The 18348-nt window shown below is 35.4% G+C and overlaps 1 protein-coding gene across 1 annotated transcript in view; it reads left to right on the top strand.

The window, feature by feature from the left end:
• LOC133326697 (uncharacterized) overlaps positions 1–16177 on the top strand; it is a 93002-nt gene extending 76825 nt beyond the window's left edge. The window contains exon 7 of the mRNA XM_061535316.1: positions 16087–16177. Coding sequence (XP_061391300.1) covers positions 16087–16160 — 74 coding nt within the window. The 3' untranslated portion in view covers positions 16161–16177. The remainder of the gene's footprint in view (positions 1–16086) is intronic.
• The last annotated feature ends 2171 nt before the right edge of the window (positions 16178–18348 follow it).

Genomic DNA, 18348 nt, shown 5'->3' with positions numbered 1-18348 from the left:
ATACAATCGAAGGAAAAAGAAGTTTGTTCAGCCAAATATCCAGATAATTCTACTCTGTCAGAAATTGGAACAGATCCAGACTGAACAAAAAAAGTCATTTATATCGTTTACATTTATTTGAATACGCACATCTCAAATCTACACCAAGTATACCACCAGATCTCAAACTACTCCATATTTGTGACCTATTCATTCCTTTAGAATACTCAATAAAGTATTTTTCCTCTCATGCCGATGGACAGATTTGGCTCTGTTTCTATATGTACGAAAAATAATCCAATTTTCATGTGTAGATAGGCGAATGTACTCCTTGTAAGCTAGATCTCCATACGTCATTAGAGTAGACCTTTAACATCAAAAATTCCTGAACGAAATCTACGAAAACAAAATTGCACATAATTGGCTGTTACAGAATCGAAACTATAAACACCATTCACAACTTTAGCCGCTTGGCTTGTCAAAGAAAAACTGTAAAATGTACCGAATTTTCTCTTTGTTTACTCCCATTTATAACACCCTATAACTCAAAACTGAATGCACCAAACAAAATATTTTTTTACTGCGAAATGTCATCCTTCCAATGAGCACACATCTGAAATTGTTTGATCGATACTTTACAAGAAATCTATCAGTACAGCCATTTGCCATCTGAGATCCCGACTATAGGAACATATCATGTCGACAATATTTCAATGGGATAAAAAAAAATATTTGTACACCCAAATCATTTAAGTGAAGAATACTACTGTATTTACCTATACGTTGTCAAAAATTACTGAATTTTTTAAAAAATTTGGCGAATTCTAATTGATTTAAAATTTTTCTGTTGTAAAACTAAACTTATTTAGAAAAAAAATAATTTCCGAAGGGGCCCGGGCCGAAAACTGCTGTATTTACCTTATACGTTGCCAAAGAGTACTGATTTTTTTTTTAAATTGTGAGAATTCTAATGGAATAAAAAATTTCTGTTGTAAAACTAAATTTATTTAGAATGGATGATTAGATAACCAGTGCCGCTTATTTCCTCCATTAGGTGGCGTTCACCAACACCGGGAGGGTCTGGAGCCTCGTAGGGGAGATAGACGGCAGAGACTATTTGCCTGGTTGTCGTCATATGACCATTGCGGTCTGATACTTATATATAAAAACTAGTACGAAAAACATATAATAAATTAGTATTAGTTAAAAATTTTCAAGTTTTGTAAAAAAAAAGAAAATAATATCGCACTATCTGTATATAGCCGAATGTGCCCCACTTTAAAATGCCGAATGTATCCCGAAGATATTATTTATGTTTTTATTTTTTCTATCAATCTTCTTAGAACATTATATTTTAAATTTATAAGAATATACAATGTAATTAACTACTTTTTAATAATACTGCCTTAAAATTTTAAAAGTTTTATGCACGAAATACTTACAAAATGAAATGGAAATATTACCAAAACTTCTGTAAAAATACAAAAATATTAGCTAGACATTTCAAACATTGCGATAGTTATTCTTTTTTATATTCGATACCTGTGAATCAAAGCTAGTGATGCACAATGAGAGCTTCATATCGAAAATGCGATTGCCGACGGTGGCATCCCCTATTTATAAAATGTCTTGTATGTTACAAAAATAATATCTATTACAAATCAAGTCTTCTATTTTTAGAAGAACTAATGAGGAACAGCCTGGGCTTTGCATTTATTTTCTTAAATGCGTTTTTAATCGATGAAGGGTAGAAAAATTGAGAAAAGCGAAAGCTGATGCTTTGGTTACCGGCGTCGTTATTAAGATTTGCAACAATATATTTATATTTGGAAATAGATTTTTATCACATACTACAATTGCATCAAATGGATTTGATGTTCGTGGATCTTTTCTTTCCACATAGTGGAAACTTCACTTCAGTTTCTACTTCCCGCTTACAATTTCCAAAATCTTTCTCATAAAATTGTATGATTTCTTTAAAATCTTTATATGAAACTTTTGTAATTCTTGATGACACTAAATTTGACAATGTTTTAATAATTATTATTTTTAATGTCTTGATGATGTTTCGGCTAAAGGTCAATGAAAAACTTTTGTTTATGTTTTATTTAGTTTTTTATTCTTCCAATATTTCGATTGTCATCGACAATCATCATCAGGGATCTGTTACAAAATAAACAATTGGTTACAAATTTAAACACGAAAATTATAAAACACACGAATCTTACAAAGTTTTTTTTTTAATTTGTAAACGAAAAGCGTCTACTTAAATTAAACGTCAAAGTCAAACAAAGTTTTCTTATGTCTGTGTTTATGTACTAAATTCCTATAGATATGTGCACAGTGGTCCGTGTCAGCAGCTCATTACGTGTAACCCATGTAATGAGCTGCTAGCGCTGTATTTTGTTCTAGTGGCTTGCCAGATTTTTGGTCGGATTTATGTCCGGAAAGTCGAGTTTTTAATTTTGTTTTTGTTGTGCCAATATATACCTTTTGGCATACATCAGTTTCGTCACCGTCACATGGAAGTCACCGAAATATTGGAAGAATAAAAAACTAAATAAAACATAAACAAAAGTTTTTCATTGACCTTTAGCCGAAACATCATCAAAACATTAACAATTTGCCAGGTCAACTATAAATATCAACAGCAATTATTATTTTTTTTAATTTTCCAGAAATCTGTTTGTCAACTTTACAATTAGTTTGTCCAAATATGTAAAAAATTTAGTTCTATAAAAAGATTCGGAGTTCGAAATCATTAAATTCGACCTGTACTTTTGCGTACTTGACACAGGAACTTCTATCCTAAATCTGTCGGCACTCATTTTTTTTCCATGTATATTCTGTGAAAGTTCTCCTATGTATGTGATCATATGCTCTGACAGTGTCCAGATTAATAGTCTGAAGAAACTGGGATAAGTGTAGGATGTACTCAAGTAGGTTAGCAGTAGCAACCTAATAAAAAATCGAATTTTACAGTTTTATGATGAAAATTTACTGCATCAAAAATAGTTTTGGGAATACTTATTATGTGTATAAGTGTTAAGATACGATTAACACTACAGCTATATTGTTGCCCGTATGGCCATTTCCGGAAAAAGGTAAACTAAAGTCGAAGAATTTGTTTCTTTAGTTGTGCTTAAATACGTGAAGTAACGGCAAAAAATACAAAGACCACATGTGTCATTTTTTCTTTTGTTCCTAGCATACATACTAATTAAAAGACTATAAATGCAGACACTGCAGAAATAAAAACTGCAAAATCATAAATTTGCGTGAGTTACCGAGAAAAATCCTTCGCAAAACCGGAGGCTCTCAAATTTTTAACTTAGCTGGCTTGTGACAGAACTTTCGTTCCATAAGCCGAGCTTAAAAAGATTTCCAGGCGGGTCAGTCTTTTGTGCAGTTTTTCCAATTTGAAACCCCATATTCGGCTATGTTGTCTTCCACTTGATCTTTCTATTTTATTCGTGACATTCCCCTTCTGGGTGAACCATCTTCTTCCATTCTGACCTAGGCAACGAAGTCGCTGCAGGTCAATACCTTTAACAATGCCGATGTCCGAGAATAGCTGGTATTTTTCTCTCAAACACTCAATGAGCTGCTTCATCTGCTTGCGTAAGTACCCATGCTTCGGATCCATATAACAGTACTGGTAGTATCAGCGTCTTGTAGAGATTGAGTTTGGTCTGGCGGGAGGTGGCCTTGCTTTTGAGTTGCGTACTCAGAGCATCTGTTTGCCAACACTTTCCTAATGTCATTAGTTCTATTTATGGCGGTACCAAGGTATATAAAATCTTTGACTACCTCAAAGATGTAGTTCTCAAATTCACAGTTGGTCCGAGTCTACAGAACGTCTGTTTTTCGTGGTTTTTTTCAGGATTTGGCGCAGAGTGAAAATCTGGAACATATCGTCTTGTCTCCTTTTTTTGTGCACGGGACACAGGATGCTGAGGTTCCAATCATTGGGAATGCATTCTTCTAGCCAAATTGTACTAATCAGCTGGTGCATGCTCCTTACCAGCATCTGACCACCAGTCTTGAATATTTCGGCTTGTAACCCATCGGCACTTGCTGCTTTATTATTCTTTAGCCGATTGATTGCTATTCTGACTTCATCTTGGCTAGGTGGTATACACTCCGTCATCTATTATTGGATCTGGGGTATCTTCTTCACCGCCACTATTTGATACTAGAAGTTTTTCAAAATACACCTTCCAGATCCTCAGTACGCTGTCTGTATCTGCCACCAGATTTCCTTCTTCATCTCTACAGGAGGATGTGCCTGCACCAAAGCCTTCGGTTTGGTGTTGGTAAAATTTCCGGACTTTATCCTGACTCTTGTACATCGCGATTTGCTCACGCTCGCGTTTTTCTTGTTGTTTTTTCTGAAAATACGATTCTCCTCTCTCTTTTTCTCCCGATAATTCTGCATCGCATTACGTGTTGCTACTGTCTGCAGGGTTGCCCTATACGCAGCGTTTTTCATATCAGTAGCATTACGACACTCCTGATCGTACCACGGATTTCTTGATGGTGGTCTTTGGTACCCAAGTGTTGCTTTTGTTGCAGTTGGTACGGAGTGGGCAATTGTCTGCCATCGTGCTTCTATATTATTATCGGGACAAGGGGTGTTTTCGTCAAGCACTTGGGTAACTTGAGCGGAGTAGCCTTCTGCTATCTGTTGTGCTTTTCGACGTCGAATTTCCGTGTTACATTAGATCGCACCTTTGCTGCTACATTAAGACGGGTGCGAACTTTGGCTGCCACAAGGTAATGGTCCGAATCGATTTTCGCTCCTCGGATCGATCGAACGTCTATCAAAATATAATCGATTTGATTTCTTGTTGTTCGATCGGGAGAAATCCAGTTGCCTTGTGTATATCGATATGATTGAATGTGGTGCTGCTAACTATCATGTTTTTCGATGCTGCGAAGTCAATCAACCTCATGCCGTTGTCTGATGTTTCTTCATGGAGAGTTTGGTTTTCTTTTTCGTTGCTTTTCATAGTAAGATATTATTTATTACAAATATTTTAAGATTTCGACAAGAACACTTCATTTTTAGAAATTAATTGAAATTATATGCAATATGTTCATATTTCGCGAGTTATAAGTTTGCAAACCTCAGTGTCCGGAATTTAAAATGTTTTTGAAATTTCCCATATACATGTAAATATATTCAATATATACCTATTTAAGAAATTTTAAATACCGAGAGGTATTAAAAGTTCGGTCGAACTTAACGACGTTTTTACTTTTTTATTTTTATGCTGCGAAGTAGTTTGATATGTCAGTATAACCTAAGGCGTTCCCTCCCAAAACATGTTACGTTACAATTCCTCCTACATATTTTGTTTTTAGATTCCAAAATTTATTAACCACAGCGTCAAATATTGTGTGTAAATAATTACAGCATGATTTTTGTATGCTTCTTTTTTGTAATTTATTTTTTAATTTTATTGTTTGTTTGTTGCATTATTTATTTTTGATTTTTAATTGGTCATTTAAAGTTGTTGGATTATTTTCATTTTTCAATTTTTAATTAACAATTTTGCATTCTTTCTTTTTTCGCATTTGACAATAAATTACACTGTGCGACACGAAAATTATTCAGGAGTTCTAATGTACCAATTCTGTTTAGTTGAAGTCCCAGGACCACGAAAATACCTTTGGTTTTTCTGGGTCACTTCGTTTAGTTTTATAACGGTAAATGTAGAGAAAAACGTGGTTTCATAGATTTTCAATTTGGAACGCGAATATCTTCGTTTATTTCCAACGGATTTATTTTATCCTTTTTTTTTCAAAGAGACAAATATAAATTCGTGCATCCATGGGCAGAATTAATAATTTCTAATCGCAACTCACATTTACGCTAGGATTGCATTGGGAGCATTTACTTTTAATTTTAGCCTACAGCGTTGTGATGGTTACAACGTTCTGAGGAAGGATCACACCAGAAATGGAGTTGCGGGCCTAGCATTCCTTATGCACCACTCTGTTCAATACAAGTCTATCTCGCTTGAGCTTGACTCTAGTGACCCATACATGGAATGTATGGGGGTAGCAGTTAAATGCGGTACTGCAGAGGTAGAGTTGCTTATCGTGTACATACCACCGATTAATAGCTGTGAACCGCGTTATTTGCCCAACGTTAGTTTTCTATTGGAGGGAAATAACGGTCTGGTGCTAGGGGATTTCAATGCCCGCCATAAGTTGTGGCTTTCCGTCCTATGTAATGACCAGAGGGGAACAGTGCTAGCAGAGCAAATTGAAAGCTCCACGTTCTGCACGGTAAATGAGGATGCTCCAACCAGAATAAGGGGAGAGTGTCACAGTTCGCCAGACATAACAATTGTGTCACCAACTGGCAGCCCGTGTCATCCAAAGCGTTGGGCCCTGACGGAATATCCATGTGTATGCTGAAACAGCTGGGCGAGCCAGGAGTCGAGTACTTGACCAACGTCCTCAACTTGTCGATAGCCACCCACGTCGTCCCCGAAGGCTGGACAATGGGCAGGGTGGTCCCGCTACTGAAGCCGGGCAAGCGTGCCAGCAAAGGTGAATCTTACAGGCCGATTTCACTTGAAGCATTACTTCTCCCTAGCATTAGAGAAAGCTATCCAGTTGCGGATCATCAACATGGATTCCGTAAGCAACACAGTACAAGAACAAGAAGTCCAAACCCCGTAGAGTTAAACAGGGAGTTCCCCAGGGTGGAGTGATTTTCTCGGCATTCCACGCCCTCCGGATGGCATAGAAATCGTTACATATGCAGATGAATGTACGATCATGGCGTCGGGTCCCATTGTTGAGGACATTGTCGAATTAACAGCCTTCTTTAATGCGAGGAATATGAAAATATCCGCCACGAAGTCGTCAGCCACATTATTCACCACATGGACTGGGGAGATGAGAATGCCGTTGAATGTGCAGGTCGAGGGGCATACAATTCCGACCACCAACTACCCCAAAATACTCGGGGTCACATTCAACAGTATGTTCAGATCATCCACACAAACCACAGCTATCTGCGATAAGTCCTCATGTCGATTGCCGGCAGCACTTGGGGCGCAGGAAACCTTGTTGACCTCTTATAAAGCGATAGGTCGGTCTGCGACAGGTGCTTGCTTCCTCATGACACCAGTGGACCATCGTCATGAGGAGACGAAGATCCTTCACTTACGTCAGCTGTGGTATGGGCCCTCATAACACACTGCACTTATTTTATTGCCCAGCCAAATCTACTCATCTTACTCTAGAAGATCTGTGGTTGCAGCCAGTGGAAGTAGCTGCATTTCTTAATTTGGAGACAGAACCAGATGGAATTTAAACAGGAAAATATGTTCATATAAACTGCTACAACAACAACTAACACTATCATTTTAATTTTTTTTTTAATTTTAATGTTTTTTTTTTAATTTTATTGTTTTTTTTTTAATTTTACGCGATGTCTTATTTTTTTATATCTCACTTACATGATTAAATGACAATGTTCATAATAACTGCTTTTCCAGCTGCTTATTGGTCTCGTATTTTCTCCAGTATTTTTGCAATGTTTTTCTCCGTGTTTCGATTAGAGTTAGGCGCCAGTTAAGATAAAAGTTTTACTGATTCTTAAGAATCAGAATCTTGCTGTCTTCAATACTTCCATCGCCCGACTTTGGAAATTAGAAGAAAAACATCTAGCAAACCAATGTCAAAAGAAAAGAAATAAACGATGCGAAAATCATTTCGAACAACACATCATAGAGACAATCAAAATCGATTTGTGGTGCGGATTTCTATTCATCAAGATCCTGAAGTTTTGGGTGACTCACACTGAATCGCAATCAATCGTTTCTTTTCTCTAGAACGACGATTGTAGAAAAACTCGAAATTAAAGGTTCAATATTCGAATTTTATGGGAGAATATGAGTAGATGGGACTCATGACAAAGATCCCAGCAGAAACAATTCGGTCTCCAAACTATTTTATCCCACACCAACGACCTGAAAGCGCATCTATAAGGCTTCGGGTCGTATTTGATGCTTCAGCAAAAACTTCATCGGGACACTCACTGAATGACCTAATGTACACATGTCCAAATGTTCAAAGTAATTTGTTCTCCATTCTACTGCGGTTCAGATTGTATGCACAAAATGCCTGCAGAAGATGGCCAAGGAAAACGAAAAAACGATACGGTACCCGCTCGTGTAGCAGTTTCTAAAAGAGAACTTTTACATCGATGACGGCCTGGGAGGATCCGATAGCCTTGTGACATCATTAACACTGCAATCAATTTAGATTTTGAAAGCTGATTCGATCACGACATTACGCCAGACCTGGCTCTCAAAGGATGACACTTTCTGCGTAAAGATCAATACTGACTCGGTTCGAAGCCTTGCTAAATCGGTCACATCCGATTTAGCAAGGCTTTTTGATCCTTTGGTGTTGGTATCGCCAGTCATAGTAACAGCAAAAGTATTTATACAAGAGTTATGGGAATTAAAACTTGGCTGGGATCAGTCATTACCCGAATCATTACACACTAAATGGGCTACCTTCAGATACGACCTAAACGCATTAAAACCCCTTCGGGGACATCGGCACATTGGCAAAGGAAAGGTGCCCCAGTCAATGAAACTATACAACGCATACGGTGTATTGGCATGCATCCAATTCAAATTCAAGGATGGGACCACCATGGCTCGAAATCTCGGGTCGACCCTCTTAAGCGACAAACCATACCAAGGTTGGAACTCTGCCCGGCAGCACGTGGAGCTCAGCTTGCATCAAGAATCAATTCTGATCTTCAACTAACATGTCCTGTCTGGCACTGGGCTGATTCAGAAATCATTTTGGCCTGGTTAAACTCATCGTCTGCCGCCTTTCATACATTTGTTGCAAACAGACTTGCAATCAATCAAGAGTTAACCGAAGTAGATCAATGGCGTCATGTTGGGGGGATTTCACCCACCGCTCTTGAAGATTGTACACTTTGGTCCTGTGGCCCTCTGTTTCTACACGTAAACGAGTCGTTGGGCCACCGACATACAACTCACAACTAGCAATCCTAACAGAACTAGAAAGAAAACGTAAGGCTCATGAGGCTCTTGTCACTTCAGTAGCTTCATCTAACTTTATCAATCAAATAAGACACAACAACTCATTTGCCCGTCTACAACGCATTATAGCTTACATGCTGCGTTTCAGCAAGCAATGCAAGCGCAAGGTCATGAATCAACCGACTCAGAGGGCACCTACCACTATCGAACTAGACACTGCCCTGATGTATATAGTCAGACATATACAAGAGTCGGACTTCGCCATTCCTGAACAACTTCGGTTTACTACGCGTTGGAGGACGTCTTGAAGACTCGACCTACAGGACACTGGGCTCATAAAAATAAGTCTAGACTGCACACTCAAATACAAAGCTATGTTCATTCAGGGACACAACATTTATTCAACATTCATCTATTAATTAACCAACCATCAGCCATATACACATGTATAAGCAAATATAATGAGAACAAATTGTAAACACAGCACTAATTTAGTATTTAAACCCAAAATTCTACCAATAAAATGTCAGAAATCCGAAACTCATTGTTGTGTTGACTTCTATCCAATATCTCCGTTGTTACCAAGATTATGTGCTTGAGTATCGTGGTGATACTGTCTTGATAAAAAACGCAAATACAAATTCATTGAAGGACAAAACACGCAACCTGCAAAATTACGAAGGATAAGACATCCATTCAAGGATCAATTACGGAATAGCACATTGGCGAGCCCTACAAACCCGACCCCGACAAAATCGGCTGATATACATTGGGGACACGTTAAATAGCACAGTTATTATGCATATTTTCATAGACAATTTCTTCATATATTTACATTATGTTGACAGTTATTTGTTTAATAACATGGTGTTGTTTATTTTTAATATTTGAATTGTGAAAAAAAACTAAGTATATTTTAAAAGAATGAGTGGTATTCAATATGGCTCGCTATATTCGTGGATATTTTAAATATCACAAGTTATAAAATATTTAAAATGATTACATATTTTGATTAAAATAAACACTTTTATTAGATAAAAAGCTAATCCAATCTTTCGAAGATCCTTCGAAATCTTCACGATCATTCGAAGAAGTAATGTCGTCATATTTAGTTTTTTTTTTTTCAAAAAAAATTTTGGGGTTATTCTTCTTTTTTGTCCGAATTTCACCGAAAATTTCATTTGATTCGCATTTCATCCTCAAAATCATTTATCTACCAATCCATGTATATTTTGCGAAATTTCATTTGACGTCTATGATGTGCTACAGTTGCATTGATGTGCCCAAAAACTCGTAAAAACCGAATAATTTCCGAAAAGTCCATATGCTTTTAACGCGCATCCGATTTTCGAACAACACATCATAGAGACAATCAAAATCGATTTGTGGTGCGGATTTCTATTCATCAAGATCCTGAAGTTTTGGGTGACTCACACTGAATCGCAATCAATCGTTTCTTTTCTCTAGAACGACGATTGTAGAAAAACTCGAAATTAAAGGTTCAATATTCGAATTTTATGGGAGAATATGAGTAGATGGGACTCATGACAAAGATCCCAGCAGAAACAATTCGGTCTCCAAACTATTTTATCCCACACCAACGACCTGAAAGCGCATCTATAAGGCTTCGGGTCGTATTTGATGCTTCAGCAAAAACTTCATCGGGACACTCACTGAATGACCTAATGTACACATGTCCAAATGTTCAAAGTAATTTGTTCTCCATTCTACTGCGGTTCAGATTGTATGCACAAAATGCCTGCAGAAGATGGCCAAGGAAAACGAAAAAACGATACGGTACCCGCTCGTGTAGCAGTTTCTAAAAGAGAACTTTTACATCGATGACGGCCTGGGAGGATCCGATAGCCTTGTGACATCATTAACACTGCAATCAATTTAGATTTTGAAAGCTGATTCGATCACGACATTACGCCACACCTGGCTCCCAAAGGAAGGATGACACTTTCTGCGTAAAGATCAATACTGACTCGGTTCGAAGCCTTGCTAAATCGGTCACATCCGATTTAGCAAGGCTTTTTGATCCTTTGGTGTTGGTATCGCCAGTCATAGTAACAGCAAAAGTATTTATACAAGAGTTATGGGAATTAAAACTTGGCTGGGATCAGTCATTACCCGAATCATTACACACTAAATGGGCTACCTTCAGATACGACCTAAACGCATTAAAACCCCTTCGGGGACATCGGCACATTGGCAAAGGAAAGGTGCCCCAGTCAATGAAACTATACAACGCATACGGTGTATTGGCATGCATCCAATTCAAATTCAAGGATGGGACCACCATGGCTCGAAATCTCGGGTCGACCCTCTTAAGCGACAAACCATACCAAGGTTGGAACTCTGCCCGGCAGCACGTGGAGCTCAGCTTGCATCAAGAATCAATTCTGATCTTCAACTAACATGTCCTGTCTGGCACTGGGCTGATTCAGAAATCATTTTGGCCTGGTTAAACTCATCGTCTGCCGCCTTTCATACATTTGTTGCAAACAGACTTGCAATCAATCAAGAGTTAACCGAAGTAGATCAATGGCTTCATGTTGGGGGGATTTCACCCACCGCTCTTGAAGATTGTACACTTTGGTCCTGTGGCCCTCTGTTTCTACACGTAAACGAGTCGTTGGGCCACCGACATACAACTCACAACTAGCAATCCTAACAGAACTAGAAAGAAAACGTAAGGCTCATGAGGCTCTTGTCACTTCAGTAGCTTCATCTAACTTTATCAATCAAATAAGACACAACAACTCATTTGCCCGTCTACAACGCATTATAGCTTACATGCTGCGTTTCAGCAAGCAATGCAAGCGCAAGGTCATGAATCAACCGACTCAGAGGGCACCTACCACTATCGAACTAGACACTGCCCTGATGTATATAGTCAGACATATACAAGAGTCGGACTTCGCCATTCCTGAACAACTTCGGTTTACTACGCGTTGGAGGACGTCTTGAAGACTCGACCTACAGGACACTGGGCTCATAAAAATAAGTCTAGACTGCACACTCAAATACAAAGCTATGTTCATTCAGGGACACAACATTTATTCAACATTCATCTATTAATTAACCAACCATCAGCCATATACACATGTATAAGCAAATATAATGAGAACAAATTGTAAACACAGCACTAATTTAGTATTTAAACCCAAAATTCTACCAATAAAATGTCAGAAATCCGAAACTCATTGTTGTGTTGACTTCTATCCAATATCTCCGTTGTTACCAAGATTATGTGCTTGAGTATCGTGGTGATACTGTCTTGATAAAAAACGCAAATACAAATTCATTGAAGGACAAAACACGCAACCTGCAAAATTACGAAGGATAAGACATCCATTCAAGGATCAATTACGGAATAGCACATTGGCGAGCCCTACAAACCCGACCCCGACAAAATCGGCTGATATACATTGGGGACACGTTAAATAGCACAGTTATTATGCATATTTTCATAGACAATTTCTTCATATATTTACATTATGTTGACAGTTATTTGTTTAATAACATGGTGTTGTTTATTTTTAATATTTGAATTGTGAAAAAAAAACTAAGTATATTTTAAAAGAATGAATGGTATTCAATATGGCTCGCTATATTCGTGGATATTTTAAATATCACAAGTTATAAAATATTTAAAAAGATTACATATTTTGATTAAAATAAACACTTTTATTAGAAAAAAAGCTAATCCAATCTTTCGAAGATCCTTCGAAATCTTCACGATCATTCGAAGAAGTAATGTCGTCATATTTAGTTTTTTTTTTTCAAAAAAAATTTTGGGGTTATTCTTCTTTTTTGTCCGAATTTCACCGAAAATTTCATTTGATTCGCATTTCATCCTCAAAATCATTTATCTACCAATCCATGTATATTTTGCGAAATTTCATTTGACGTCTATGATGTGCTACAGTTGCATTGATGTGCCCAAAAACTCGTAAAAACCGAATAATTTCCGAAAAGACCATATGCTTTTAACGCGCATCCGATTTTGGTGTGCATTCTAAAAAATACATCGATCTATACCTATTTCTATTCGGCCCATAAAGAACCATGGATGACCTAGCTCACTATTTTTGAGATAGATTGGGTACTTCTCTCTTTCGGCTGAAGTTTTTCAAGTTCTGTTTTCGCAAAAGTTCAAAATTCGTATCAGGTAGACAAAGCTTCCTCGAAAATAAACCATGGAGGTCAATATCATGAAAAGTTTGCAACGACAGATCAAAAATCCAAAACTATTCAAATTTCTTCATGTACTTTGATAATTCCGGCTATGTTAAACAATTGGCAATATTGCACATATACAGTACGGTCACGTAATTAGCACACACCTGTATGCCTATTCTGTAACTTTTAACAATATTCGATATTATTTAATTTTCTTTTGTTATTGTAAAAACAACAAAACAAACAAATGAAATTGTTGTAAAACTAACACTGTCTAATGTTGTTAAAAAGTTACAGAATAGGCCTACTGAAGGGAAAAGTTTGGAATAGTATTAAATAATTTTTGTTCAAAACACGTATGTGTTAGAGCGATTAAGTGTAAAAACACGAAATTATCACGGGAAATTTGTAATACATAACGGAATTTATGAAATAGCACATCTTGGACTTTTCAACTTAAATGCGGTTAATATATACAAAAAAAAACTACTTCGTTTTAGTAAATTAAGTTTGATGAATCATCAGCCTTTGGAGGAAGAAAACCAGTTTATTTTTGCAGTATGAGAGGAAATATCAATTTGTAATGACATCTGATATGCCAAATCAGTTGTTTGAGTAAAACAATAATCAATTTTGTCGAAAAATATCATTTTAAGGGAACCCCCATTCTCGATTTTACATTTTCAAGATTTTGTAACTTTGCACATATATATTTGAAGATTTAAAATAAAAATAATTTACAAAATTGTATTCATATTGTTTTGTTGTTGTTTTTGTGATTAAAGAAAAGTCCAATTTATTTTTTCAGTATAAGAGGAAATATCAATTTGTAAATCAGTTGTTTGAGTAAAACAATAATCAATTTTATCGAAAAATATCATTTTAAGGGAACCCCTTATTCTCGATTTTACATTTTCAAGATTTTGTAACTTTGCACATATATATTTGAAGATTTAAAAATAAGAAAAATAATTTACAAAATTGTATTCATATTGGATTGTTGTTGTTTTTGTGATTAAAGAAAAGTCCTTATTGCTGATGGCGGGCATAATAACTCCTCACTGGAACATCGGAATCCGAAAATTCCAACTGTGTTGGAAAGAGTAACAGAATATTGGACCTTTGAAAAAATATTTTTGGAAAATCGCTTATTTTTGATCACAAAATTAGTTTGGAGAAAAACACGTTTAAAGTTTGAGAATCACTCTTGCCGTCACTTGATGTTGACACAATAAATCGCCAATATCTTCAAGAGTTGTTGAGATTTTCACTTGAAATTTTGTAGGGATATTCTTGAATTAGTGTAGATTCAAATTAGTTAAAATATGTATGAAACGCCCTTTGGCGGTGGTCATAGGCAGAAATAAAAATCAGAAATTAATTTATCGACACCAAAAATCCCATATACACATAAAAAAGATAATCAGCCTTATTCTGGATGTCAATTCCACGTGAATTTACTCGCTCTGACTACAAAAACATAAGTAATAAATATTTTTATGAAAACTATTTACACAATACTTATTCTATGACGATTTAGAATCTTATAAATGATTGTATGCAAATTTTTAACTGGAAAACAAAAAATAAAATGGCATTGGAAATCCTATTGATAACGATGTATGCTTAACCAAAATCGCCACGGAATGTATAAAGGTAATAAGGAATATTTATGTCGATTTTGATGCATTTCTGAGGCGAAATACAGACATTTTGGGTGAGGATCTGTCTCAGAAGAAAAACAATTTTAAAAACTATGGAAAAACCAAATTTGCTTGATGTGCCGCTTAACAGTGAAAACCTTAAATAAAAATTATGAAAGAACAAAAATAATAAAGCTACAAGAAATATTTTTTATTTCAAACTTATCGTTTGCATGATTTGAAGGGAAAATAAAGGAGTAGAAGCAAATCAGTAGGGGAGATAAAATATAGGAATTAAAAAGGCACACAATTATGTAGTGAAATAATAAACTGTGTTTTTGCCATTATAAAAATGTTCTTTTATTTGTAATCTCTTGTAGTTTTTGCAGCAAATTGCATCAAAACAATGAACAGCTGTTTCACTTGCCATATTTTAAAACTTTAATTTATTTTCTTTTAATTACAAAGCATTTAAACCGCGGATTATTGATATTTCACATTTGTATTGTTATAAAGTTTAAATAACAATAACAACTAAAAATTTTTAATAAAAAAATCAATAAATATTACACAATTAAATTACAATGGGGCAACACACATGGCAACTTAAATTACAATATGGCAACGCACATTGCAGCTTAAATTACAATATGGCAACACGAATCTTTTTTTCAACCACCATTTTCGAAAACTCGAATCCGCATCTAGCACTTTTTGCGTCTCCCTATTCATTCAGAATAAGGCGAGAATGTAAAAGCGAAAATTTTTTACTTGCGAGATATCTCCCTAGCAAATATCCAGAATAAGGCTGAATATAACGATGAATAAAAAATAGAATTTGGAATCAAAATGATGTTATCATCAAAAATTATTTTTTGAAAAGTGGGAGACTCGAAAATCGAGATAGACCTATGGTTCCTTCACCAATGTTTCTTAGAAGGCTTCGTTATTATAGATGTTAAAATTGAAATAAAACTATATTTATGGAATATATATAATTTTTTCATCAATTATGAGTAAAAACACCACAAGAATGATTCCTCAAAATTTGATCCAAATACCTTCAATATTGAAAATTTCACAGTATTTTTAATAAAAAATACATATGTACCCGGTTATTGATCGTAGGGTTAAAAATATAACTATTTGAACGTTTGATGTCATTCTTTACATTTATACATATTTATTAGATTTATTAACGGAAAATATTAACTTTTTTATTTCAGCTGCTGTACTTGCCAGTCAACAGGCTGCTGCTGTAGCTGTGATAAATCCTTTTCCACCAGGACCAACCAAGTAAACGCAGAACGGAAATTTAATATACCAATATTAATTTTTACTTATAAATATCAGTGTATTGCATTCATTAATGGTCAAAAATAGTGTTAATTAAATAAAGCTGGATATTTTTAAGTCAGACACATAAGGCTAAAGCAGATAACATATGGTTATGCTTACAACTATTAAACAAATAAGTTTTTAATGTAACGAACAAACTAATATAACAATAATTATTATTTAATATTTATTCTTTGTTAAGAAAACGTAATAATTTTGGAGTTTAATAAGGCAGGATAGATTTATTAATGACTATTGTTGAAAATAGTTTTAGTTAAGATCTAAGTTCATTTTTCATCTGTAAATACACTACTATGTTATCTTATAGGTTCAGTATTTAAATGATTTCTAATCTCTAAATTTACCACTAACTACATCTTTCATAAATTTAACAATTAACATTGTATTTGATTCTCTATGAGTAACATAGCCAATAAATAAATATTGAAATAGATTTGGAGCATAAAAGAAAACTTTACTTTCGTAACAATATGTAGAACTTTATTGATACCACGGTAAAGTGAAAATAAAAGGAAATATGAATGTTTTAATTCTTGATGACATAAACCACTTCTGGTAGGGATTTTGTTGTGTATTCACGTGTGTTCTTGGTGTAAAAAATAAATTTTTAAATCGAGAAATAGTGGCTAACTATTATTACCGAATGCGCGAGTTAAGGGTTTGTTTCCATTGATTTAATAAAAAAATTGATTTGTTGGGACTTCTGTCCTCTTTTCAGTTTATTGTCAGAACTCCTCCCCCTTAGAATAGAGTGACGGCCATAAAGAACTGGAGGTCGGTATGGCCGGAACGATGACATTCGGTGTTGCTTGTGTTTTTCTCCTTGAGAAGAACAGAATGATCATCATGACTGCTAGGATTAATAGGGCCAAGTGGGTAAATTTCATAGTGTCTTCCGTTTCGTTTTCCAGAGTTAGGAAAGTTTCCTTGTTTTCGACATTAAATTTTTCCAGCTTTTTTAAGTTTAAGGTTTCTATTGTCGCCACTTCTTCAATTTGGGAGTATGTTGGAGGTGCTATGTGGGTGTGTTCCCATATGGTTATCCGAGTAAGGGATTACATTGATGACGACTTCGCAGGAGTGCGGTTCCTTTTATTTCATGGGGGTTTTTACTACAAGCAGATTTTATTAGTGCATGTTTAATATTAATAAAAGTATATAATTCTATTCAAGAGGTATTATTGACTCCACTGGTCCGGCATCGTTAAATACGCATTTGGGGGGTTTGTGGTTCAACAAGTTTCCAACACAGGATGAGTTGTTTACGTCTTCTTTATTCAGCGGGGAGCGACAATAAAAGGTGCTTAAAATCCTGGGACAGGCTTTTTTAAAGTATTGAACACTCTTTTCGTTGTGGGCTATGTATGGTTGTGGTACGATTATTTTGGTAAAATCCGAAAGGACAGGTATTATAACGTTGAATATTATGCTGCTATGATTGTAATAAGCTTGTTTATTTGTTTCTAATTTTCTTATTTGTTTATTTAGTTCTTGTGCGTCCTGAGCGTCCATGTTTCCGGTTATAAATAAGTCCTCTCTTTGTTCTTTTGGAAGGAGTAAGGGTTGTTAGTTTGTTGTGTAACTCTTTTAGTTTGAGATTAGTTATCTTAACGGAGTCGGTTAACGTTCCTCGTTTTTGGAATATATCTAACACATGATTGATTTCTTCAATATATTCCTTTCGTATTCCTTTAAATTTACGATGTGAATGAGATTTTTGTAATTTTCGATGATTCTTGCTTATCCGAAATTTACCTGCACTATCGCTTGGTCCGGTCTGATAGGTAGTATTTCTGTAAGTTGGGTCAGTACTAATGGAAATATAATTACGCTTTATTTTTAGTTTTTAATCTAGATTTATGTATTTTTTGATTTCTTGTTGTAATGATTGTTACTCTGTTGTTATTTTGAACTTTATGTTTTGAAAATCTTGGTGTCATTTAATTTCTCCTGCATTCTTTTCTATAAATGTCGTCGTCGATTTCAAAATTTTCGGTTTCATGTCTGTCTGTATTTAGTTTTTCAAGTCGATTCTGTGTTTCTCTTTCCAGTTTTTCTTTAATATAAGGGTAAAGTGTTTCCTGAAACTCGTTAAGTTTACGTAAGTAGTCATGTTCATTATTGAATTA

Source organism: Musca vetustissima, unplaced genomic scaffold (assembly GCF_032173495.1).
Source record: "Musca vetustissima isolate MV318-11 ecotype Yass unplaced genomic scaffold, APGP_CSIRO_Mvet_v1 utg14980, whole genome shotgun sequence".
Lineage (NCBI taxonomy): Eukaryota > Metazoa > Arthropoda > Insecta > Diptera > Muscidae > Musca > Musca vetustissima.
Note: the sequence above shows the minus strand (reverse complement) of the source record. Positions and strands in the feature narration are given on the sequence as shown.